The sequence below is a fragment of the Harpegnathos saltator genome, unplaced genomic scaffold (genome assembly GCF_003227715.2).
Source record: "Harpegnathos saltator strain DR-91 unplaced genomic scaffold, Hsal_v8.6 scaffold173, whole genome shotgun sequence".
NCBI classification, from domain to species: Eukaryota; Metazoa; Arthropoda; class Insecta; order Hymenoptera; family Formicidae; genus Harpegnathos; species Harpegnathos saltator.
In genome coordinates this window covers 180,929-206,429 of record NW_020229954.1, presented here as the reverse complement: position 1 = coordinate 206,429, position 25,501 = coordinate 180,929, and the positions used below count along the sequence as shown (strand labels likewise).

General features: G+C 46.5%; 1 protein-coding gene across 6 annotated transcripts in view; it reads left to right on the top strand.

The window, feature by feature from the left end:
• beta-Spec (spectrin beta chain) overlaps nucleotides 1-23,020 on the top strand; it is a 41,384-nt gene extending 18,364 nt beyond the window's left edge. For 2 of the 6 annotated variants that reach the window (XM_011154589.3, XM_025297215.1), the window contains exons 2-13: nucleotides 2,104-2,291; nucleotides 3,046-8,952; nucleotides 9,532-9,623; nucleotides 9,715-9,819; nucleotides 10,123-10,265; nucleotides 10,345-10,403; nucleotides 11,292-11,348; nucleotides 12,884-13,003; nucleotides 16,410-16,565; nucleotides 17,090-17,357; nucleotides 17,807-17,989; nucleotides 20,394-23,020. In XM_011154589.3, the coding sequence (XP_011152891.1) occupies nucleotides 2,156-2,291; nucleotides 3,046-8,952; nucleotides 9,532-9,623; nucleotides 9,715-9,819; nucleotides 10,123-10,265; nucleotides 10,345-10,403; nucleotides 11,292-11,348; nucleotides 12,884-13,003; nucleotides 16,410-16,565; nucleotides 17,090-17,357; nucleotides 17,807-17,989; nucleotides 20,394-20,397 (7,230 nt within the window). In that variant the 5' untranslated portion in view covers nucleotides 2,104-2,155 and the 3' untranslated portion in view covers nucleotides 20,398-23,020. The remainder of the gene's footprint in view (nucleotides 1-2,103; nucleotides 2,292-3,045; nucleotides 8,953-9,531; nucleotides 9,624-9,714; nucleotides 9,820-10,122; nucleotides 10,266-10,344; nucleotides 10,404-11,291; nucleotides 11,349-12,883; nucleotides 13,004-16,409; nucleotides 16,566-17,089; nucleotides 17,358-17,806; nucleotides 17,990-20,393) is intronic. The other 4 variants (XM_025297216.1, XM_025297218.1, XM_025297219.1 and 1 more) reach the window with 4 other exon arrangements.
• Nucleotides 23,021-25,501: the final 2,481 nt, after the last annotated feature.

Genomic DNA, 25,501 nt, shown 5'->3' with positions numbered 1-25,501 from the left:
GATTCCGCTTGTTCTGAAATTACTTTCTTTTGGTGGAAAACTTGTATGTCCTTATGGCAAGGACGCTATTTGCCTATCGCACCGACGACGGAGTTTTTTCTTTTTGCTCCTCCGATGTCTTCCGTGGCTTATCATAGCCTTTATCTGGTGCTATTTTTGTCAATCTATTTTTATCGATATTACATGCACGTAAAATACATGCATGAAATGTACATATAAAGGGTATCCCAAAATTCACGCAAGATTTGAATTTTGCGCCATTTGTGCGGTAAAGCGTTGCCAACGAAAAAAAAGACAGCATGACAGCTGACAGTTTAGGATTTTTAAACTGACCACGCACAGCGAAGAGAATTCGTTGAATGGATTATGGAACAACAACAAGTGAATGCTGATTTTTCGAACAAAATTATCTTCAGCGATGAGACTCATTTTCATCTTGATGGTTTGGTTAATCGATAAAATTGTCGCATTTGGGGTTCAGATGATCCACGAGTGATTGTTGAGAAACAAATGTATCCACAACGTGTCACTGTTTGGTGCGGATTTTGGGCTGGAGGCATCATCGGACCATTCTTCTTCGAAAATGCGGCTGGTCAGGCAATAACAGTTAATTTTGTGCCTAAATTGCAAGATATGGATGTGGACGACATGTGGTTTCAACAAGACGATGCCACATGCCATACAGCCCGTGAAATAATTCAATTACTGCATGAGTCATTTCCTGGTCGTGTAATTTCCCATTTTGGTAATCAGATCAGGCCGCCCAGATCATGCGATTTAACGCCGTTGGACTTTTTTCTTTGGGGTTTTCTGAAGTCTAAGGTTTATGCCAACAAGCCCACGACCACGCATGCCTTGAAGGAGGAAATTGAGCGCTGTATCAACGAAATTCAGCCACATTTGTGCAAAACGGTCATGGAAAATTTCAACAACAGAGTGCCAGCAAAAAGTCGTGGAGGTCATTTACCCGATATGCTATTCCCTATACATAACCCTATACTGTATACTTTATGAATCAATAAAAAATTTACAATTTTTAATTAGAAACCTGTGTTTTCTATCAAAATTACTTGCGTGAATTTTGGGACACCCTTTAGTTGTAAAGTGATGTTCGGAAAGATGACGGACGCATGTGACTGGACAATTTTTTGCTCGCTAGAATATTCAACCCCGGCCTTCCCTAGCAATTTACAAATTCAGCGACTCTACGCCAGTGTCACGAGCCGGCGAACATTTACCTTGCCGATGCCGGCCTTTACGCGCGGGGGGCCCGGCGGCGACGCCGACGCCGATGCTACGCGGCGTGTATTTCGCGTGTGTGACATCATTCGCGTGATGTAATCGTTCCTGGTGAGGTGGTAACGTCGTCGAGGGTCTCCCACGCGGCGCTCGCTTGCTCGCGTAAACGCTACGCGGTGTTTATTAAAACGCAGACACACGTGTGAATCCGCGACTCGCGCGCGCTCGTTAACAGCGCGCAGCACGCACAATGTCACACAATCGCAATGTCTCGTGACGTTGTAAAATTCGCCCGACGAGGCAGGTTCGAGTAAAAACAAGACCGTCGCGAGACCGTCGCGTCGTCGCGCTTTTATCGGAGCGTCGTTGTACAACATCGGTCTGCATTTTTCAAGTCCCCCTCTCTCCAGCCTCACCCTCCTTGCTATGCGTTATTTATTTAATTATTAAGCACCTCTCTTAAACCTCTCGGTGCCGTGCACGCGAGGAGGAGATAAGATTACCTTGCAACTCTTATCTCTGCGCGAGGAGAGACCGTGTCTCCGCGACAGCGAGCTCTGCTCGAGCGGGTGCAGAACTGTGCCTCTCTTCTCGTGCGCGGCACCTCCTGTTTCTGGGCGTTGTTGCCCGGCCGTCGCGAGCGCGTGGGCAGCAGGAGGAAGAGGTCCCTGTCATCATTATACGTCCACGTTTATTTCACGCGTGGCTACGCGTCTCCCGGACCCGTGAGATCGTGAATGCAACTTGCGAAGTAGCGTATCGACGTAACACACAAAGTGATACTCCGTTGAAGAGAGAGAGAGAGAGAGGGGGGGAGGGGGGTGAGTAGGAATGTGTGCTTGACTGTGCTCTCGTTTGCTCCAGGTGCACCCTTCCAAGGGTTAGGCTGAAGTGAGCTGTTGGTCTGATTGACAAAATGACGACCGACATCTCGGTGGTGCGCGGGGGTTGGGACCCCACGCTACAACAAGAGATTGTCGACGAGTACGAATACGACGGGGGAAACTCGAGTTCGAGACTTTTCGAGCGCTCACGCATCAAGGCACTTGCTGGTAAACGAACGAACGCTTTGTACGCCGCTTCATTTTGTCGCACATTCACACGCGGCGATCGAGGTGGTAGAGACACTTTTGCTCTGGAGATTTCCGGGTTAGGAGGAAGTTCGATTCTCTCGTCGACGACGATTAGAGTACGAGATTGGGGAGGAGATCTTGATGAACTTGCGCGAAGCTCGATGCGCGAATTAGTCGCGATGAATGGAATTGCTGGCGAGTCTGCAAACGGATTGCCTTTAGGAAATTGTATCGTGTACTTGTGTTATCAATGCCACATCCTTCTGATAATCGCCGCGGGGATTTGATAACTTTCAGCACTCTCCGGCAGTTACTTCGCTGGCTAGGCTGTAGAGCGGTCGAGAATCGTCATTGAAATCGTGCGTGTAATGTGTAGTTAAAAGCGTTAAATACACCTAGAAGAAGATCGACCGACTGGCATATTCAGACTAGATCGTTCGACGCGTGAGAGCATAATAAGTACAAACATCTCGAAACACGGCGGTTAGGTTCCAAGGATGAACTATGATAAAGTAGTGTTCGATCTTCGAGGTAAAGAGAAATCTTACTTTAATTATTCCAAAGCCCAGTTTCTGCCAGTTTAATTTAGCATTCGCTTGCATTTATCGCATGTATAATTTAATCACGCGTGAGATGAATGTCGAGGTAAATGCGCGATGAAGCCGCGCGCGCGACTCGCTCTTCAAACGACCAACATTAAGATATCACCCACCCTCGTGACCTTCTCCACCAGGTGAGCGTGAATTAGTGCAAAAGAAGACTTTCCAGAAATGGGTCAACTCCCACTTAGTGCGATGCTCGTGCCGGATCGGCGATCTCTACGTCGATCTGCGGGACGGCAAGATGCTGATCAGGCTGCTGGAGATCCTGTCGGGTGAGCGTCTGCCACGTCCCACCAAGGGCAAGATGCGGATCCACTGCCTGGAGAACGTGGACAAGGCGCTGCAGTTCCTGCGCGAGCAGCGGGTGCATCTGGAGAACATGGGCTCGCACGACATCGTGGACGGCAATCCGCGGCTCAGTCTGGGCCTGATCTGGACGATAATCCTGCGATTCCAGATCCAGGATATCACGATCGAGGAGACGGACAACCAGGAGACCAAGTCCGCCAAGGACGCTCTGCTGCTGTGGTGCCAGATGAAGACCGCTGGCTACCACAACGTGAACGTGAGGAACTTCACGACCTCGTGGCGCGACGGCTTGGCCTTCAACGCGATCATCCACAAGCATCGTCCGGACCTGATACAGTTCGAGAAGCTCTCCAAGTCGAACGCGATCTACAACCTGAACAATGCGTTCAACGTCGCCGAGGACAAGCTCGGTCTCACGAAGCTCCTGGACGCTGAGGACATCTTCGTCGACCATCCGGACGAGAAGTCCATCATAACGTACGTCGTCACATACTACCACTATTTCTCCAAGATGAAGCAAGAGACGGTGCAGGGTAAGAGGATCGGCAAGGTGGTCGGCATCGCGATGGAGAACGACCGTATGATACACGAGTACGAGAGTCTGACGAGCGACCTGCTCCGTTGGATCGAGGCCACCATAGAGGCCCTGGGCGACCGCAGATTCGCCAATTCGCTGGTCGGCGTCCAGTCGCAGCTCTCGCAATTCTCCAACTATCGCACGGTGGAGAAGCCGCCCAAGTTCGTCGAGAAGGGTAACCTCGAGGTGCTGTTGTTCACCTTGCAGTCGAAGATGCGCGCGAACAACCAGAAGCCGTACACGCCCAAGGAGGGCAAGATGATATCGGACATCAACAAGGCCTGGGAGCGGCTGGAGAAGGCGGAGCACGAGCGCGAGTTGGCGCTGCGCGAGGAACTGATCCGTCAAGAGAAGCTCGAGCAGCTGGCAGCTCGATTCAATCGAAAGGCCAGCATGCGAGAGACTTGGCTGTCGGAGAACCAACGTTTAGTGTCGCAGGACAACTTCGGCTTCGATCTGGCCGCGGTGGAGGCCGCCGCCAAGAAGCACGAGGCCATCGAGACCGACATCTTCGCCTACGAGGAGCGCGTGCAGGCCGTGATGGCGGTCTCGCAGGAGCTCGAGGCGGAGAATTACCACGACATCGAGCGCATCAACGCCCGCAAGGACAACGTACTGAGACTGTGGAATTACCTGTTGGAGCTGCTCCGCGCACGGCGGCTGCGGCTGGAGCTGTCGCTGCAGCTGCAGCAAAACTTCCAGGAGATGCTGTACATCCTCGACAGCATGGAGGAGATCAAGATGAGATTGCTGACCGACGACTACGGCAAGCACCTGATGGGCGTGGAGGATCTGCTGCAAAAGCATTCGCTCGTCGAGGCGGACATCAACGTGCTCGGCGAGCGAGTTAAGGCCGTTGTCCAACAGAGTCAGAGATTCCTAGAGCATGGAGAAGGCTATCGACCGTGTGACCCCACCATCATCGTCGAGCGCGTGCAACAACTCGAGGGCGCGTACGCCGAGCTGGTTAGACTGGCGGTCGAGCGTCGTGCCAGGCTCGAGGAATCTCGGAAGCTGTGGCAATTTTATTGGGACATGGCCGACGAGGAGAATTGGATCAAGGAGAAAGAGCAGATCGTATCCACGGGCGACATCGGTCACGATCTCACCACCATCAACCTGCTGCTGTCCAAGCACAAGGCCCTGGAGAATGAGATACAGTCGCATGAGTCGCAGCTGATGTCAGTCGCCGCGGTCGGCGACGAACTGGTGCGCCAACAGCACTTCGGCTCCGATCGGATTCAAGAGAGGCTGCAGGAGATATTGGCCATGTGGAGCCACCTGCTGGACCTGGCTGCCTTCAGGAGGAAACGCCTGGAGGAGGCGGTAGATTATCATCAGCTCTTCGCGGACGCGGACGACATCGACATCTGGATGCTGGATACCTTGCGGCTCGTCTCGTCCGAGGACGTCGGTAGAGACGAGGCGAACGCGCAGTCGTTGCTGAAGAAGCACAAGGACGTGACGGACGAGCTGAAGAACTACGCCACGACGATCGAGCAGCTTCATCAACAGGTGTCCTCGTTGGGCGAGCAGGACGCCAAGTCGCCGGAGGTCTTGGAGAGACTGACTTCGATCGATTCTCGGTACAAGGAGCTGCTGGAACTGGCCAAGCTGCGCAAGCAGCGGCTGCTGGACGCCTTGTCCTTGTACAAGGTGTTCAGCGAAACCGACGGGGTCGAGCAGTGGATCGGCGAGAAGAATCGAATGCTGGACACGATGGTGCCCGCCAAGGACATCGAGGACGTGGAGATCATGAAGCATCGTTACAACGGCTTCGAGAAGGAGATGAACGCGAACGCGTCCCGCGTCGCCGTGGTCAACCAACTGGCCCGGCAGCTGCTGCATGTCGAGCACCCGAACTCGGAGCAGATCATCGCGCGGCAGAACGAGCTCAATCAGAAGTGGGCGGAGCTGCGTGAGAAGGCCGAGGGCAAGCGCGAAGAGCTGAACTCCGCGCACGGCGTACAGACCTTCCACATCGAGTGCCGCGAGACCGTCTCGTGGATCGAGGATAAGAAGCGCATTCTGCAGCAGACCGACAGCCTGGAGATGGACTTGACCGGCGTGATGACGCTGCAGCGTAGACTCAGCGGCATGGAGCGCGACCTGGCCGCGATACAGGCCAAGTTGGACGCTCTGGAGAAGGAGGCTCAGGTGATACAGCAGGAGCATCCGGAGGAGGCGGCCATGATACGCGAGCGCATCGCACAGATACACTTGATCTGGGAGCAGCTGACGCAGATGCTGAAGGAACGCGACGCCAAGCTCGAGGAGGCCGGCGATCTGCACCGCTTCCTGCGCGATCTCGACCACTTCCAAGCGTGGCTCACCAAGACGCAGACCGACGTCGCCAGCGAGGACACGCCCACCAGCCTCGCCGATGCCGAAAGACTGCTCACGCAGCATCAAAACATCAAGGAGGAAATCGACAATTACACCGATGACTATCAGAAGATGATGGAGTACGGCGAGAGGCTGACCACGGAGGCCGGCGACGGCGACACGCAGTACATGTTCCTGCGGGAGAGGTTGAACGCCTTGAAGATGGGCTGGGAAGAGCTGCACCAGATGTGGGTGAATCGTCAGAATCTGCTGTCCAACTCGCTGAACCTGCAAGTGTTCGACCGCGACGCGCGGCAGGCTGAGGTGTTGCTGTCGCAGCAGGAGCACATACTCGCCAAGGACGAGACGCCGGCGAACTTTGAGCAAGCGGAGCACATGATCAAGCGGCACGAGGCCTTCATGACCACCATGGACGCGAACGACGAGAAGATCAACTCGGTCGTGCAGTTCGCTGGCCGTCTGGTGGACGAGGGTCACTTCGCGACCGAGAAAGTGAAGAAGAAGGCTGAGAACATCAACGAACGTCGACGAGTGAATCGCGAGAAGGCCAATCAGCTGATGGAGAAGCTGAAGGATCAGCTGCAGCTGCAGATGTTCCTGCAAGATTGCGAGGAGCTCGGCGAGTGGGTGCAAGAGAAACATATCACTGCCCAAGACGAGACATACAGAAGCGCGAAGACCGTCCACAGCAAGTGGACCCGCCATCAGGCGTTCGAGGCGGAGATCGCCAGCAACAAGGACCGGCTGCAGCAACTGCAGCAAGCCGCTGAGGAGCTGATTCAACAGAAGCCGGACTTGGCCGAGATCATAAAGCCGAAGGTGGCCGAATTGGCGGACCAGTTCGTGGAGCTGGAGACCACGACGCACGACAAGGGCGAGCGGCTGTTCGACGCGAACCGCGAGGTACTGATACACCAGACCTGCGACGACATCGACTCGTGGATGAACGAGCTGGAGAAGCAGATAGAGAGCACCGACACCGGCTCCGATCTCGCGTCCGTCAATATACTCATGCAGAAGCAGCAGATGATCGAGACGCAGATGGCGGTGAAGGCGCGGCAAGTCACCGAGCTCGACAAGCAGGCGGAGCACCTGCAGCGCACGGTGCCCGACGACAAGATGGAGGAGATCAAGTGCAAGAAAGAGAAGGTCGCGCAGCGTTTCGCTCAGTTGAAGGCGCCGCTGATCGACCGCCAACGGCAGTTGGAGAAGAAGAAGGAAGCCTTCCAGTTCCGACGCGACGTCGAGGACGAGAAACTGTGGATCGCAGAGAAGATGCCGCAGGCGACGAGCACTGAATACGGCAATTCGCTGTTCAACGTTCACATGCTGAAGAAGAAGAACCAGTCGTTGCGCACCGAAATCGAGAATCACGAGCCCAGGATCAACCTGGTCTGCAACAACGGGCAGAAGCTGATCGACGAGGGCCACGAAGACAGCCCCGAGTTCCAGAAACTGATACCCGAGCTGACGGAGAAGTGGCGGGAGCTGAAGGACGCGGTCGACGACAGGAACAAGCACCTACTGCAGAACGAGAAGGCGCAGCAGTACTTCTTCGATGCCACCGAGGCCGAGTCGTGGATGAGCGAGCAAGAGCTGTACATGATGGTCGAGGACCGCGGCAAAGACGAGATCTCCGCGCAGAATCTGATGAAGAAGCACGAGTCTTTGGAGCACGCCGTCGAGGATTACGCCGAGACGATTCGCCAGCTTGGAGAGACCGCCAGGCAGCTTATCAACGATCAGCACCCGTTGGGCGATCAGATCGCCGTGAAGCAGTCACAGGTGGACAAACTGTACGCCGGGCTGAAGGACCTCGCAGGCGAGCGACGCGCGAAGCTCGACGAGGCGCTCCAGCTGTTCATGCTGAACCGCGAGGTCGACGACCTCGAGCAATGGATCGCCGAGCGAGAATTGGTCGCCAGCAGCCACGAGCTGGGCCAGGATTACGATCACGTCACTTTACTGTGGGAGAGATTCAAGGAATTCGCTCGCGACACCGAGGCGATCGGCTCCGAGAGGGTGGAGGCCGTCAACGGTATCGCAGATTCCCTCATCGCCACCGGTCACTCGGACGCAGCTACGATCGCTGAATGGAAAGACGGTCTCAACGAAGTCTGGCAAGACCTGCTCGAGCTGATCGAGACCCGCACGCAGATGCTGGTAGCGAGCCGCGAGCTGCATAAGTTCTTCCACGACTGCAAAGACGTGCTCGGCAGAATCCTGGAGAAGCAGAACGCCATGTCCGACGAGCTGGGCCGCGATGCCGGCTCAGTGTCGGCGCTCCAGCGTAAACACACCAACTTCATTCAGGATCTGTCGACGTTGCAGAGTCAGGTGACGCAGATCGAGGAAGAATCCGCTAAGTTGCAGGCGAGCTACGCCGGCGACAAGGCGCAGGAGATCACGAATCGCGAGGCCGAAGTCGTGGCGGCATGGAACAACCTGCAGTCTCTGTGCGAAGGCAGACGCACCAAGCTCGAGGACACCGGCGATCTCTTCAAGTTCTTCAACATGGTCAGAACGCTGATGATCTGGATGGACGACGTGGTGCGCCAGATGAACACGTCGGAGAAGCCGCGCGACGTCGCCGGCGTCGAGCTGCTGATGAACAATCATCAGAGCCTAAAGGCGGAGATCGACGCCAGGGAGGACAATCTGATGGCGTGCATCAATCTCGGCAAGGATTTGTTAGCTAGGAACCATTACGCGAGCGCGCAGATCAAGGAGAAACTGGCGGCATTGACGGACCACAGAAACGCGCTGTTGCACCGGTGGGAGGAACGTTGGGAGAATTTACAACTCAGTAAGACTTACAGCTCAGCTTACGCGCGTCAAGTTTGTCATGGTATTTTTGACACGTTGACTGCCACACTGATATCTCCGTTAATTATTTCAGCGCTCAACTCAAATATAAATCGCGTGTATTTGTCAGCTCGTTTTATGACGTAATTGCTAAATGACACTCTAACCGTTTCTCAGAAAATACAAACAAATCGGAATCTTTTCATAAGTCAGGAAAATGTAATAATTAATATTCCAAGTGCTCAAACTTGCCAACATAATCCATTTTGTGCATTTAGGTTAAAACTACAAGTATGTCATTGATTTACTTTCACGATGGGTTATTTCGTTGCTAATTGAGACACCTCGATTTGTTATACACAGTTGTACGACGTTTCACACATGAATTAAAAATCATACATAATTCACATATAAATTTAAAATATTAGCAAGATCAAACGGCGATAAGACGAGCGCCGTTACCGCCAACGCATTGGCAGTCAACGCATTATTGATATCCCCGATAATGACGAGCAACCTTGCACTTACCGAAGATTTATGGGCCTGATATTTCTCTAATACTTTTCTCTGTTCGCCGTAGTCTTGGAAGTCTACCAATTTGCCCGAGATGCGGCGGTTGCTGAAGCATGGTTAATCGCTCAAGAACCGTATCTCATGAGTCAGGAGCTCGGTGTAAGTAATCGTTTTTTCATGTAGAGACTCGAGTTCTCGCTCGATCGAGCGGACGGTTGATTCTCTTGAATGATCGCGAATATTTCCGCAGCACACTATCGACGAGGTTGAGAACCTGATCAAGAAGCACGAAGCTTTCGAAAAATCGGCAGCTGCTCAAGAGGAAAGGTTTAGTGCCTTGCACCGACTTACTACTGTGAGTAGATACGCTCTCGGTCATTTCGTGTCTAGGTAACATCGCAACTGAAAACTTACGAGGAGCAACAAGAATAACAAGAACGCCCTGTCGTGGTGCACGCTACTTACTTAAATATGCAAATCTGTCGCGGTCTCTCTATTGTAATTATATAACGTTTGCGTGTAATTTATGCGGACTGCGGTTTAGTTCAGTAGTTGATTTTGCGTACGTATAATTCCCTCGTGTTCTTTCTCTCTCTCTCTCTCTCTCTCTCTCACACACTCACTCTCTCACTCTCTCATCTTGCTTCTTTCGTCGCAGTTCGAGTTGAAGGAATTAAAACGACGGGAGCAAGAAAGAGAAGAAGAGGAGAGACGCAAGAAGGAAGAAGCCGCGGCAGCGGAGGCCGCGCGTTTGGCTAAGGCAACGCCCGTTACCAGTCCAGACGAACCACCCAGTGAAAGGTAACGGACCGATGTCCCTTCTACATGGTGGTGCGATTTCATGGGGGACAATTTCATGGGCAAATTTTTCTTGTCGCAGAGCCGAAGCTGACGGAGTAACGAGCGGAGAACGTGCTGCCGGAGAAGACGAAGGACACGGTAATATAAACTGCATTTATAGCACACGTTTCCGGGGTTTTTACTAATCGAGACTTACTTTGACGATTTCTCGGTACTACTGCATCATTCGCTAATCGTACGAATTGCATTTTGCGTGAAGAGAATGTCGATATCAAGTAACGTGATCGATATTTCGACAGGCATTCAGGACCAATGTTGGGCATTGATCGGTTGAAATTATGATCGACTAAACTGACGGAAGTCAAAACCGTGTCACGATGTCATCAATCGATCACTTTCATCTCATTTCGTTTATACACCAACTAATAATTTCGTCAGTCGATGTGAAGTTGTTCATCGTCACACTGGTCGATTAATTTTACCGGGCGATTCTAGCCAATTAGGATCTTTTGATCGATCAGTGCCCAACACCGTCCAGAGCATAACATCGAAAGCTTTTCTTTGCCGGGGCTACGCTTGCTCGTGTAACTTGACTTATCGCGATAACGCGACTGCGGGGCGTAGCAGATGTAATCGAAAGAGATTAAGAGCCAGACCCGAGTGCACAGTGTGTGACGACTTGGTGTTGCGACTAAATCGACTAAAAGTTAGCGGCGGATCTTGCTCTTCGCGCGAGAACTTTCTAACGCTCTCGAGTGTTTTGGAATTACGTATACGGTTTGTTCGTATATATAAGCATGACATCGCTAACAGCACGTTTATTTCTGCCTCCTCCTTCCTGCTTACCCGACCACGCCGAACACTTCGTTCCGATCCGTAATGAATCCGTCGCCCACGTCCTTGTTTTGCCACCACCACCACTACCACCACCACCATCACCGCCGCTGTCGCCGTCGTCGCTCCATCGCCTTCTTCCTCCCGCCCCCTGAATGCACCCTAATGCGGCACGGAATGCACGAACCACAGTGGCACATCGCAAGGCTTCCACACGTACACCACAGCCTCAAGATAAGCCCAAGGAAGGTGAGTGTCACGTGATATACGCTCAAGTTATCGTAACGTGTAAGAACCATCTTTTATATCGACAGAGTGTGTACTTTCTTGAGTATATATACTGTGTATGTATGTATGTATGTATGTATGTACATATCATGCCGACGCCTCCGTGACTTTTCTCTCGAGATTCGCAGTCTCGCTCGCATAGGTCGTGCTCCCATCATTTTCCAAACTGGTGGTGGATTGCGAGTCATGCCTACTACACGCCGTAGCGGCACTTAACGACGGCTTTACTCTTCGGATTCACCTTAGCGTTAAGGTCTACCGCAGTGTCACTGGGCATTCATCGATCGAACGGTCTTGCTCGACTGAGGCGAGTCGATAATCAAAATTGGTCCTCTGTGTAAATGTGTGAAGGATTCAATCGATCGGTGAAATCAGTTGTACGTACGATCAGTTATTACGATTTACGTTAATTCTGTCGCAACGGTTTCGCAACGGGCGTCTTGGTCAACCAAGATTCTGATCGATGAGTGCCCATGAAACTGCCCCACACGATAACGTCTCTCTTCAGCATTCTTTCAGCGTGCTCACAGCGCCTATCGCTCTTGCTCTCGCAGCTTCTCTGTCGTCGTTTCTCTTTCTTTCGCCTACACGAATCACTCGCTTCATTAACATTTTCTTCAGCAGGGAGCTACGATCGAGAGTCGCTGCTCCGCCAGCGAGAGATGCTCTTTCCGGTTCACCTGCCGCCAGCTGATAACACAGACTGTTAGATAAAACGTAGTAGTTAATCCTGCACGCGCAGTAACAAAGTCATGCGTAGCGATAGCTCGGTCACGTTTCTGGCCGAGTGTTTCTCCCTAGCGAATCTCCCGCTACCGCCGTAACTTTTCTGTCCCGCGCCGTTTCATTCACACCGCTGATCCGGTAGGTACATCTGCGCTGCATCACGTTCGATCATGTTGCGGTCGTACAACTCGAGTATACAGACGGTAACACTTAAATACCTTGCCTTAGAAGGTAAGCTCCTCATCGAGGGTGTCGTGCTCGTTCGTCGTGTCGAGCGCGTGAAGCACGAATTCATGTCCTTGTTCTACGTGCTCGTTTCTCAGGGTCGCTTACGTGATATGCACTCGGAGGAAAGCAGTCGGTCGGATTAACGCGGCGGTGAACGAGTCAAATGCCGTTTTCGTCGGAGGACTGAATGTCGTCGCGAACCAAATTCCAAAGGAGCAGAAATTCGGTTTCCTTTCACCAAAAAGTGCCTCTGGTTCGTCCAGCTCAACGGAACTTTTTCTAACTCCGGGATTTGCCGTTTCAAGTTTCTCATTTTCTTTTTCTCTTTTCTTTTTACGACTCCGACGCGAGGCATGCCTTTATGTAGCCAGTCGTAGCGATCGAGAGGTAATTACTGTTGGTATCGCCACGCGATGAACGCAATCGTTTGTACGCTTTTTACAACGTCACACACACACACACACACATACACACATAATACACGCGCACGATGTGTATATCTGAGTAATACATAGCATGATTTTGTGATTGGTGTGGTGTAGTGCATGCTCAAAAACCTACGCAACTGTCCTTACGGGAAGGAGGAACCCCACCTGTCGCACCGACCTCTGCCAAGTCCGCGAAGTCACCGACTTCGCCGCGTGGTCTACCTACACCGACAAGTAAGTGTGCACACTTCAGGTGATCTGCGTCACGTTGACATTACGTGTCGGGAGATCGGTTGGCCCTGGACATGCGTCGAAATCTCGAAATTGCGGGAACTAGAGCGGTCTCTCGGAAAGTCAAATATTCGAAATCTTCACGTGAGAACAATATCCTGAAGCACAATTTTCCCGAAGTATTTTGCTATCGCCCACCGGGAAGGAAACCTTGTTATGCCGCGAAAATAATACACGCAGGAGTGTTAATATTCCATCTCATTCGAATGTTTTCAAGTAAGCAGATATTAATGCACCCGGTTATACAATAAGATAATTTCAGTAAGATTGTACTTCGGCAGGTTTTTTCAGTGCCTACGACTTTCCAGGAAGTTGCCTCTTTTTTCAATTTCGATTACATTTCTTTCTATTATGTTGCAATGTGTGTGTCCATCTTCTGATATGTCCATTTGAATGCACTCAGATGAGTAGATACACTGAGAGGGAAAAAAAATTATCTAAATAATAAAGAAATATTTGTTCGCTGGATGCCGGTAAAGCATTTTCTTAAATCTGAATTCTTTTATTGAATCTTTTTTTAAATTGTTTTCAGTGTAAAATCTTATTATTATAAATAGTTATTATCCAGTGTATAAATGTCTTTCTTTTTTAAATATTTTTTCTCCCAGTGTATTAACGCGGCAATTCCGATATATAGAATTGAATTCCGGAATCGTTTCAGGATTCGAATTTTGGTATTTTGATTGTTCAGGAAGTTGTCTCAAGTTTTTTGATCTCAGTACATTTTTGTTTCTTTTTGGAGCAATGTCCATGCATTTGTCAATAGGCAACGTCAGCCTCACATTATTAATAGGTCACAAAACTCGAAACATGCACTTGCAACATGCAACCTGAGCGCAATTGTCGCGATCAACGCGCAGCGCGCGTTTGCTCGGCAGAATGGCGCATGAAATATTGACAAACGACTGAATTCCGGACATTAGACCGTGTCGAAATAATCCGGTTCCTCGCCGGACGCGTTTTTCGCTTGCAGCGGTCCGTAAGGACACGCGGGTCCGTGTTTGTCCACGAAGCAGCAAATCTTGACGATCCGCAGCACCTCGTCCACCGACCGCGGTATCGCTTCGGCACTTATCGTCGTGTGACGTATCAGCTCCTTCTTATCGATGATGAACAAAGCCCTACGCGGGGTCCCTTGCTTCTCGTCCAGCACACCGTAGTTTCTCGTTATCCTGAGGCTCTTGTCGGCGAGCAAGGGGATTCGCATCTCGCCTAGGCCGCCTTGTTTCCGCGGTGTCGTCACCCAAGCGAAGTGCGAGTATTCGGAGTCCGTCGAAACGGCTACTACTTCCGCTCCTGTGTCACATCGAAGTATGAGATTCACATGCGCGGAGAAAAATGCTGTTGCACGCGAAAGGGAAGATCGGTTGATTGGTGTAACGATGAACTAACTGAACGCGCTTTGGCTAAAGGAAACGGAATTTTCTTACTTTTGTGGACCAAATTTAACTCCGAAACTGAGATGTTGTTTCCTTTGATTTGAAAGGTCGAAGGAAATAAAATCTCTGGTCCTTGTAAATCAAATTTGATTCGGGATTCGGGATTTACAGGACTACGCACCGTTTCTGCACTGAAGGGAAGAATATTAAAAGAAAAATATTTAGTGAGTACTAATAATATATTTAAATCAAAATCTTTTCTTTAAATTTAAACAAATTTAAGGGACCGTATATTTTCTTATTTGGAGGAAGAAATGAGATGAATGGACATTTGCTTATGTAAAGAAAATTTTTTCTCAAAAAAAGATATGTATAATACGGAATAAGTGGATTAGTACTCACCGAATGTTTTTCAAATTTTAGATATTTTTCCCTCATAGAAACGAGAATTTAATTAATTATCACTGTTATCTTTTTTATATTCTCCTCGCGAATCTTTTTTACGAACATTTTCTGTCGCGACATTTGATTGTATTGCATTGGTGTTATCGACGAAGAAAAGATAAAGAAAGGTAGAGATGAGGTTTATTATTACCGAGAGCGCGAAACTCGCCGACGCGTTCGCTAAATTGGATAAGTTCGGTCGGGCACACGAAGGAAAAGTCGCACGGGTAAAAAAGCAGCACGAGGTATTTTCCTGAGAAATCCTGCGATGACAGTCCTTGCAACTTCAAATCGACCACCGCCATACCCGACCAAGACGGCGCGCATTCCGACACAGCTGGTATTGTTTGTATTTGTATCGCGCTCGACGTTTCCGACTTCTCCATGCAACAGGAATCCATTGCTAATCTTCACACTGGAATTGTAAATCGCGCTTGTAATCACGGGTATTAAATATTTTATGGCGGATTCGTCTTATCCTGCTTTTGTTTTTATATTGTGAATAGCGCAACGGTTCGTTGTAGAATCACTTCATTGCACAAGACGCGAAGGATATTGTGTAGAATAAATTAATTGGACGTACATTGCTTTGAGAAGGAAAAAAATGTATTGATATTTAAAAAGTGAGACAATTTAAAATGAGAAAAATTATAATACCGAAATCCGAATATTGAGAAAATATTCAGACGCGATGCGGGCGATTAAAAATAATTAACGTTAAGTTTAAGAACCATCAAGGTTGAATTGAAATTGACATTGAAATTTACTCCATCACGGTTAAGAAGACAAACGTACGAATCGTACGATCATTCGTGCCAAACAGATCTTTCTGCGATAAATCCAAGTTTCTCTTATCTTGGTCCGTTTAACAGAAGAGAACATTGAAGTTAGAACATTGCTGTTCCACAATATGTCCAAGATTTTTTTTTATGTTTAGTCTGCCAAGTATAATACACATGTAGTCGTCAGTCGGAGGAAGCATTGCTGCGACACCTTTGCCACCTGAGAACGCGCGATGTCTTGTGGGAAAATTGATCTTCCCACACCTCCCAAGAGTGGAAAACGAATTTTCCCATCGGATATACGAGTGCGTTTCGAAAAGCCCAAGAGGTGTCGCACTCTTTGTTCACTATAGCCCATATTCTGAATTCTCTTTCATCACTAAAAGTGACACTAAAAATAGCGTACAGCCCCCAATCAGGAAGCTCTGTGAGCCACTTTTAAAGTCACTTTTAGCGAAAAGAGAGTTCAGAATATGAGCCTATGACTATGAGCCTATGATGGTTCGTTTAGCAGCGCCTCCCGCATGAGCATGCCGCATGAAAGGTGTGTGCACTCGTCGTGTGCATTCTCCGCATGTAGTTAGAGGGTACGGAAACGCAGTAACGTAGTGTAATGTGCGAGAGAGGACAATTAGCGACAAATTGTTTAGCCGATCGATTCCGCTACAAGCTAAGTAAGAGAGGGTCAGGGTGCAGCGAGTAAGTAGCTAATAATGTCATGTGTGTTGCGTGCGTCGTGTTAAGCTCCGAAAGGCGGAAGCGGCTCCGAGTCCGGTTCTTTAAGGCGTAAGGAGCGAAGCCGCAGCAAGTCACCATTCAGGAGCTTCCGCTGGAGAAAGTCCGCCAAGTCGCCGAGTTTAGATCGCAGTGGCGTGAGTGATGATGAGCACAGCATCCCCGGTAAGTGAAGAGAAGGGACAGACTTACGCGGCATAGATCTTAGATCGACACCCATTGTTCACTATGTTTCTTCATCGTGCTCTCATTTGTTCGATCCCTCGTGTTCATTCGCCCGCTCATACTCTCATTCTCATGTTACACGCATACATCGCTCGCTGAGAGACGCGTGAAACGTGAAAGATCTGCGGTCTCCACATCACGATGGTTGGCGTGTGACGAGTACACGACGTTGCACAGCCACACGAGAATCAGACACGATATTCGACCACCGCCGACATGCGATTCTAGAATTTGCGACGGAGTCTCGTGCGTGAAATCGCTTTCTCTTCGGATGACAAAATTTGGAGCTTGGAACTTGACGTTGACTTTGCAGCTTTCTCGTCCATCCCAAGCGAGGAGTGCCGAGGAGTGCTGTCGCTCCCTCTCTCGCGTACAGTCGATAATATGCACGGCGAATCTTAGAGAGTCGCATCTTATTGCATAGATGGACGAGTGAATGATAATCGGCCGCTCTTCTCTTGCAGAACAACGTAGCCCGAGCGACGACGAGTTCGAGGGGCCGTTGCAGCGGAAGCACGAGTGGGAGAGCACGACGAAGAAGGCTTCCAACCGCTCCTGGGACAAGGTCTACATGGTCGTACGCGGGCAGAACTTATTTGTATATAAGGATCAGAAGTCGTACAAAGCATCGCCCGATCAGACGTACAAAGGAGAGATTCCCCTTGATTTACGAGGCGCGACTATTACCGTAGCGAGTGATTACACTAAGAAGAAACATGTCTTCCGAGTCAAGTAAGTGTGCACCTTCAAACGATCTGAACAAATTTGCTGTTTTGGATGCAGCGAATGCTCCAGCGAGGGAACTTGATCTCTGCGATTTTTTTAAAAACAAGTTCTCTCATTGGGTCACACATCGACCGCGTTCTGAACTGCATCGAAAAAAGCGTTCAAACCGCGTTTGAAAATACGCGCAAAGTTCAGACTGTGATTGAGAGCTTTGAGAGCTGCCACACTTTTAGATTAGCTACAGTTAGCCTGATTAATTGAATTTAAGCAACTGTATAAAATCGAAAGTAAGTAATCAAAGCTCGTTAACTTGGCGTGTTCAGAAACTTATTGAGAGAAAAAGTGTCGCAACTTTATGCAACTTACAACTGCATTACTATTAGTTGACGTTTGAGCGTTTTAGCGATTAAGATCGATGACAATGCGTTATCGTGATTCGTTTTCTTTCTCAACAGGTCGCAAAGCGGATCCGACTTCCTGTTCCAGGCCAAAGACGACGCGGAAATGATCGACTGGGTATCCGCATTAAATCAGGCAGCACAGGGAACATCGGGTGCAAGTACATCCAGGGCTCACACCTTGCCCGCTCCGACACAAGCCGAGACCAAGCGGCGTAGTTTCTTCACTCTCAAGAAGAAGTAAGTATGCCACGGATGACTCCCGCAGGAATCCGAGACCGTACGGTTACTTGAGAACTGAGACGGATACGTAAAAAAAAAAGAAAAGAAACAAAAAAGCGAAGGATAATTTTTGAATAATATTACGAGTCTAAAATCGATTTCTAACGAGACCTACGAATACTACATAGCTGTACTGTGAATATCTAAATTGTTACAAGTTTTGCAGCGTCCCAAGTCACGAGAGAGTCGCGCTAATCCTCCGTATAAAGGTGCCTGTTGTCTCAATGATTCACTTCATATCCTCTCTCGAGTACGTCCACGACAATATTCCGCTAGAGAATATTCTGTTAGCAATCAAGAATACGCGTTTTTTTTTTTTTTCATTATTCCCCATCGCTGTCCTTCAGCAACGCTGCTGTCCCTCTTGCGGAAGAATATTTTCTTTCTTCATATCTCTGTTATGTTTCTCTCGTCGCTGCGAGGCGATATTGTTTTGTGTGATTCATTTTGAGCGATACGATGGCCGATACTTTACATTTGACTATCGTAGGGAGAATGTTATTTGTCATCATACATTCATTCATTCATTCCTTCATTCATTCATTCATTCATTCATTCACGATTGACGAACGTCTCGTCTTGGAAAAGTACAAGTCGGTGATTCAAGAAAATCACGAGTTTCTTTCATTCTCTCCCTCATACGAAATCCGCTCGCCGATCCTGTCGCATTCGATCATGTTTCATTTATCATATTTTAGAAAAGCCAAAAAGTAGAAAGCGAAACCAATGAACGTAAGAAACAGTACACAATTGGAACAACATTTAGAGACGCGGTGAGTCGCACACACAATTCTAGATCCATTTACCGTCGTACTTATTGCACGATTGATTGATTGATTGATTGATCGTCCATTCCGATTGTTTTCTTCTCATATATATATTTTTTTTATTTATTTATTTTGTCGTTATTATAATTAGCTTCTGGAAAGTACAACGGGAATGTTCTTCCAATTGTGAATGCGGAATGATTACAGAGTTACTCTTGAAGTGACAAGGATTTGTATGTGTAGAGCTTTTTGTGTTTCATGTGCAGCTCTCTTGAGTCTCACGATAAAGTGAATGTTCAAATTAGTGACCGAGTAACCTTATCGTGGAAATAAATTAATAAATTAATGATATACGTCTTAGACTTAGCACACAAAGTTGATTCTCTTGAGTATTTAGGGTTTTCGTTGTATTATATTTTTCCAATTGGTGAAAAGATCTTATTCTTTGTTTATACCATTTAATGATACGATACTTTTGTTTTTTCATTGATAGTTTAGGTTGTTTTTTGATTGATAGTTTAGATTTGAAAAGAATGTGTGCACAGATTGAAGAGATATCTCATATCAACTGTCAATTTCTAGAATGTTGATCGAATTGTAACTATTCGAATTGTCGCCAACAACAGTATGTTGTTGCAATTACTATGTTCCAGCACTTACTATGACTTTTAGTTTTACTTAAAATTTGTTATTATAATCGATAATACGTGAAATTTAGGGTAAAAACTTGATTAGGTTTTGAATATGGATTCATATAAGCTTTATTGAGGAAACAGCGATGCGATTATCATAAATTGGGGCACTCACTAATTGGGACATTCATCAGAGTGTTCACCGATCGATACACTAGAGTAACGATGGTTCGAGAGAATCTTCAGTCGCGCAAATTTTCGCAAATTTTACAGATTATATCGAGATGCGTGCGGCGATAAAACGCGATATATGAAACACAATTGTTCTCTACAATTTGTCCAACAGCTAAGTAATAGGTGCTTGTTATTCGCATATGTATATCTATCGCTTTCATTTCGAATACTTGTTTCGTTTCGCATAATATATAGTGTACTTATGTAGATATTCGAATCATTGTGTATCATTGTTGAACTATATTGTAGCTGTGTTCCATCACCGCTTCTGACATCGTCATTTATTCTCTTCACGCTTTCTCTGCTATCAGAATATTCCCAGGAACCTTTACTGTAGAGGTAACTGATCGTCTATGCGTCTCCAACAGAGACGCTTACGAGACACGATATTTTACGACTCGTGACTCCTCAAAGACGAAGTGCCGAAAGATCCATTCTAATTTACTTTGCTGACATTAGACTTTATTAAAACATAGCTCGTCGAGAATTAATTTGGAAAATGGAAGAAACACATTTTTGCGAAGAAACACACCTTAGAGCGATTTTATGAGAACTTTAGCTGATTTCGCATACATATATATATATTATATCTTTTATCTCTCTTGCAACCTTATTATTGCAAAACCGTAAAACGTGCAAGAACAGTGATTGACAATGACGGATCTAACGATCAGTCGTCCCTGACGATTACGAATTACTCATTGTGCTTTTACGTTTGCTCATTTTCAGCTAAACTGGAGCAGTGAAGTCCGGTACAAGCCGCTCGTAATGCGTCAGCACAACACATGGTGTTTAAGAGAAAATGTTTCGTCGCTCTACATGGTTAAAGCAACGCTAATATAAAATTAGAAGACATGGCCACGGTGTTACGAAATGAATTGAAGGACGGATCGAGAATGGGTCTTTGAAAAACGCCTACGTATGAAGAACGGAGATATTTAACAGTTATATGTTGATATTATGCAAGTGTAGGCTAATTGAAAGTCTAATTAAATTTAGTTCTTCAATGAATTTTTGGACACTTTGCAATATTGCTAGTTGACGAGAGAAGAGACATTTGAGATGTCCCACGTTAGCGTGCTCAGAGACTTTTTATTGACACGGGATATTCTTTTTTGTTATTTTTTATTTTACTTCGTCACAATTACGTGTGCGAATATCGCGCGTCTTGTCCATACACATCGAAACGCGCGATCCATTTTTGCCTGTCATTCGGTGAAACGAACGGTGTCTTCTTTATGGTACAAAATACTTCGTCGTAAGTTTCCGCGATGCATTTTGTTGCGTGCAGTAATGTTCTTTTCGACCGAGTTCTTTGATACGAGTTTAACCCCTTGGATTTCCGAAGAGAACATGGTTTCGGTGAATCTGCACCCTAATTATGCGTGTTTTATGATAATTTGTATAATTAATTCATCCGACGCTTGCGTGCGAGCTCGGCTTTATGACGAATTTAACTTTGTCGTCACGTCTTTTAACTCAGTTTTGTTGTGTGTATGTCGTGCGACTTGTTCGCGCATCTCAGAAACGATATAATCTCCGATTGTTCCAAGGAGGACGGGAGTGTGGATTCCAGCCGTGTTAATCGCTTAGGATATATCGCTTTCATTATCATTTCTTTTTTATCGCACCGCAGTATTTACTTCTTTTCCCAGCAAACGCGTATGTTTGCGTTCGAATGACTGCCATATATTTTAAGAAACACACTAACTTGGGACATAATATTATATAAACTAGCTTTTAACGAATTGTTAAATATGCATCGCCCTAAGGGAAAATCGCATTGAAGAATTATAAAGGAGAAGATGAAGAAAACGGAAAAAAAAAAAAGAGAAAAGAGAAAAAAATTGTAATGACTAACGAGAGAGAGTTTCCTCCTTAATATGAAACCCGAATATATCACGATTCTCTACAGAATTGGAAGAATATTTGAATTACTATTATTTTTTTGGACTCTCGCGCGCGAATGACGCGGTTTTGCGACGAGTAGATGCTTACGGTGAGTTTATTATATTTAGCCGTGTTATCACTGTCGCAAATCACGCCTCACTCGACGCCAAACCCGCACATTCGGCGCGACGCGCGGACTATATTACTTTTGTAATTGTTAATTTTTTAATATTTATCACGTTCATATCTTGTTTCTTAGAGTGTAAGTCTCGTTTGCCGAGTTCTACAGGACAGCTTTGAAAAAAAAAAATCTTTAGTTTAGCGATAATACCTTGGAGATTATATAATGGTTTCACAAGAGAGAGAGTATATATATATATCACACAGTTTCGTTCATTTCTCGGTTCAATGCGACTCGACCAATTGATCCGGTGTGTACTGTGTATCTTTGGAGAATGCAACTTTCTTAGCGATGATATTCCTTTGATTCTAATCGACTTTTATCGTTCGACATCCGGCAGGTGATCTAAGTTTGCATAGTAATTGCATTGTCGGCTAAGCTTGCTCGAAAAAAAAAAAAAAGAAACTTGTATATATCTATACGTTATGTACGCGAGAGTAATTCTAATCAAAATGATCGTACATCGTCGCTTTTTATAATTTTATGCATGTGCATTTAGCGGAACATTTGAATATCGGAGTCGCATTGCTAAACAACACAATTTGGTATGTCATAGCTATGTGTTTTATATATAAATATACATATAAATATATAAATACAGAACGATAAAGAGCATTAAATTATAAGAAATAAAAAAATTATAATAGATAATATATAATAATAATTGTCAAATTAACGGGTGGCTCTTTTCGTTTTAAAACGGCCTTCCTCGTGGATTCTCGTCGTCAACAAGAGGCGAGAATAACGAAAAAGAAAACGAAACTGACTAATCGGGACTGCGTTCGCGCGCGATTCGGCGCGCTATCGTCGAGTCGGACGAAGCGGTCGAATGGAAATTTATGTCACGGAATGCACCAAGAACTGAGCACCCGATTCGATAGGAGCGCTTTAACACGAAAAGAAGTCGCAATATATATCATTAAACACTCGCTTATATCGAACGTTCTTTTCGATTGTACTTTCCAGGCTGGTACTCTCAATACGTTTAGAAACGCAGATTCCGACACGGTATCGCTCTTTTAGAGAGAGAATCAATTCTTTTCCTTTGTATCTGTCTACGCTGTATTAACGATGTGGGACGATGATGATTCGCATTATTAATTCCCCCTTCGTCACTTGTAAAACGAATTAACCACTCTCACTTCCTCGTTATTGTCATCGCGACATGAGACACGACGTAATGTACGCAACCGATTGCTTTATCTTCAAACTTCATTAAGATCAACGTGTAATTTTTTAATGTGCCTTTTTATAGCTTCATTGACAAATAAAAATGCGATACGTATCAAGGACGTGGTTGCTGCTAGCTCGCAAACAGACAGATTATAGCGTTCGACGAAACGGCGAAATACTCTTGAAGAGATTCGCTATCGTCTACTCTCTCCCAATTGTCTCTCTCTCTCTCTCTCTCTCTCTCTCTCTCTCTCTCTCTCTCTCTCTCTCTCTCTCTCTCTCTCTCTCTCTCTCTCTCTCTCTCTCTCTCTCTCTCTCTCTCTCTCTCTCTCTCTCTTTCTCTCTCCTTTTCTCTCTATTCATCGCAAATTGTCAAGGCAGGTAATCGAAATTATGAGCCTAAAAAAAGGAAAACAGAGACGGAGGGTAGCTCGTGACACGCAATTCGCCGATTCGTCGCGTCTCTTGCGAACGTGAGGTTTGTCGTCATCGAGCCGTCGCATTATGCGCCCAATCTTGTTTGTCAAATAACTCGGAGTAATTATGAAAGCGTTTCACAATTGAGTTTCACTTTAGAGGCAAAATATGAAACTGTCCCAACGGAATATTCAGACTGGCCCGGAAGCGTATCAACGGAGATCAACGACGATCGATAATTATTATTGTCATTACTCGACTGCCTCGTGCTCGAGAAAGACCAAGAGAGATGTATCGACGAGTCGCATGTCGTGCTGTTCGGCTTTTGTGAGAGTATTTTAAGCGTGCATGAAATTAGCGACGTATACGTGAGTTGGATCACGACAATGTACGTGCCGCGTCGACAACAAAGTTGCGACCGCTTTCGAAATTAGTTTGCGTTTAAAACGTCGATCCGGGAGTGCATACATATACATGCACACATACACACACACACACACACACAAAATTACATACATTTATGCGACAATATATCGACACGTGACATGACATCGTTGCACGTTGCATAGTGGCTATTTTCAAACCGATATCGATTTGCGCACTGCCGAGGAAAGAGAAAGAGAGAGTGAGAGAGAGGGGGGGGTGTCGCTCGCTTACGCCCTACTTTACGTCCACCGCGAATCGAAGATTCGCGAAGCCAAGAAATTCGCCGGGACGCGACTTTGCCGTTTGCTCTGTGGAGGAACAAAATCGCTGCGTGGGATTTATTACAATCTATAGATCGTCGCGCAAGATCGTCATGAAAGAACGGAGAACAGTCGAACAGCGAAGAGCGACGCGCCGGGATACACGACGTAAACGTACGACCGTTGTCGCCCGTACTGTGCTTTGCTTCTGTCGATTAATCCTAATTAATTGATCCAGTCTGACTTCCTCTAAATTCTGATCAAGCTATTCGACGATTGACTCGGCCGACTCGGCAGAATCGCTAATGTGAAAAATGGAAGACGCTTTGTTGTCACAACGAGTAAGAAAAATTCTCGTCTCTTCTCTCTTTGTATATATAAGCAGCGTAAATATAAAAATAATTTAATACAATAATAATAAATTTAAATTGTTATTAGTCGAGCATTAACTGCTCTGCTCTGCTAATATGAAACACTGAATTATTAACATTTTGGTCATTTTCAAACGACATACTACGTCAATTGATCGGTCAGTCGTCGATTAGACTAACACGTTGATTGCCGCGCTAATTAATATTCATCATATCGATGCTCAATTCCAGCTCGAATCACCAACCGTGCGGTAAACAAATGCAACTCGCGATGCATATACTCGTTAGCTCGTTCCATCGATATTACAGCGCCGGTCGCTGCTAATCACCATAACAGTCAACGTGTTGATCGGAGTTTATTGTTAATCTTTTCCTAAGTTATCTCTGGTGAGCAAGGTAAGATACGGCTCTTAAAATGACATACTTAGTTATCGAATCATTCGTTTCAGAAAGGATTAAAGCTTATTTAATCAATGAAGACTTAAGTTGCGTCCCGATATTCACTGCCAGTACTGAAGACCTATAGTATACGTGACACAAACTATGTATTTTCAGTACTGGCAGTGAATATCGGAACGCAGCCTGTTAGTAGACGCGGTTATTAACACATTGCATGCGGGTATATTTCGCCGCCAGTAAAATCGCAATAATTACTTCGTTTTTCTCAACGGAACTTTTTTTATTTTACACTTAAATATATGCTGTACGATTATTTAAAGAAAAACGACATTTTTTTTTAATAAATAAATATAGAATAGTGAACTAAAAATGAAAGGAAAATAGACAATTTTTAATTTTACTATTTATTCAAGAATATTTTTTCATAACTCGACAAACTAAACTTCTAGAAAGAAACAATGGAAATTGCGTTGCCTAGCAACACAAACACGACACACACTTACAATGCCCATCGTATTTATACGATATCCGCTCTCCAGCACAAATCTACTAAATATATACTTTTACGTGACCCGCGTTCTAGTGACAGACTGCAAAAAACGTAAAAGTTTCCCGCATGCAATGTGTTAATACAAATGTGAGATAAGAGCATCAGCGTAGAAACACGTAGCTAAGTCTGGATGTTTTTATCGTCTTGGCCTTCAAATGTGAATGCTTAAA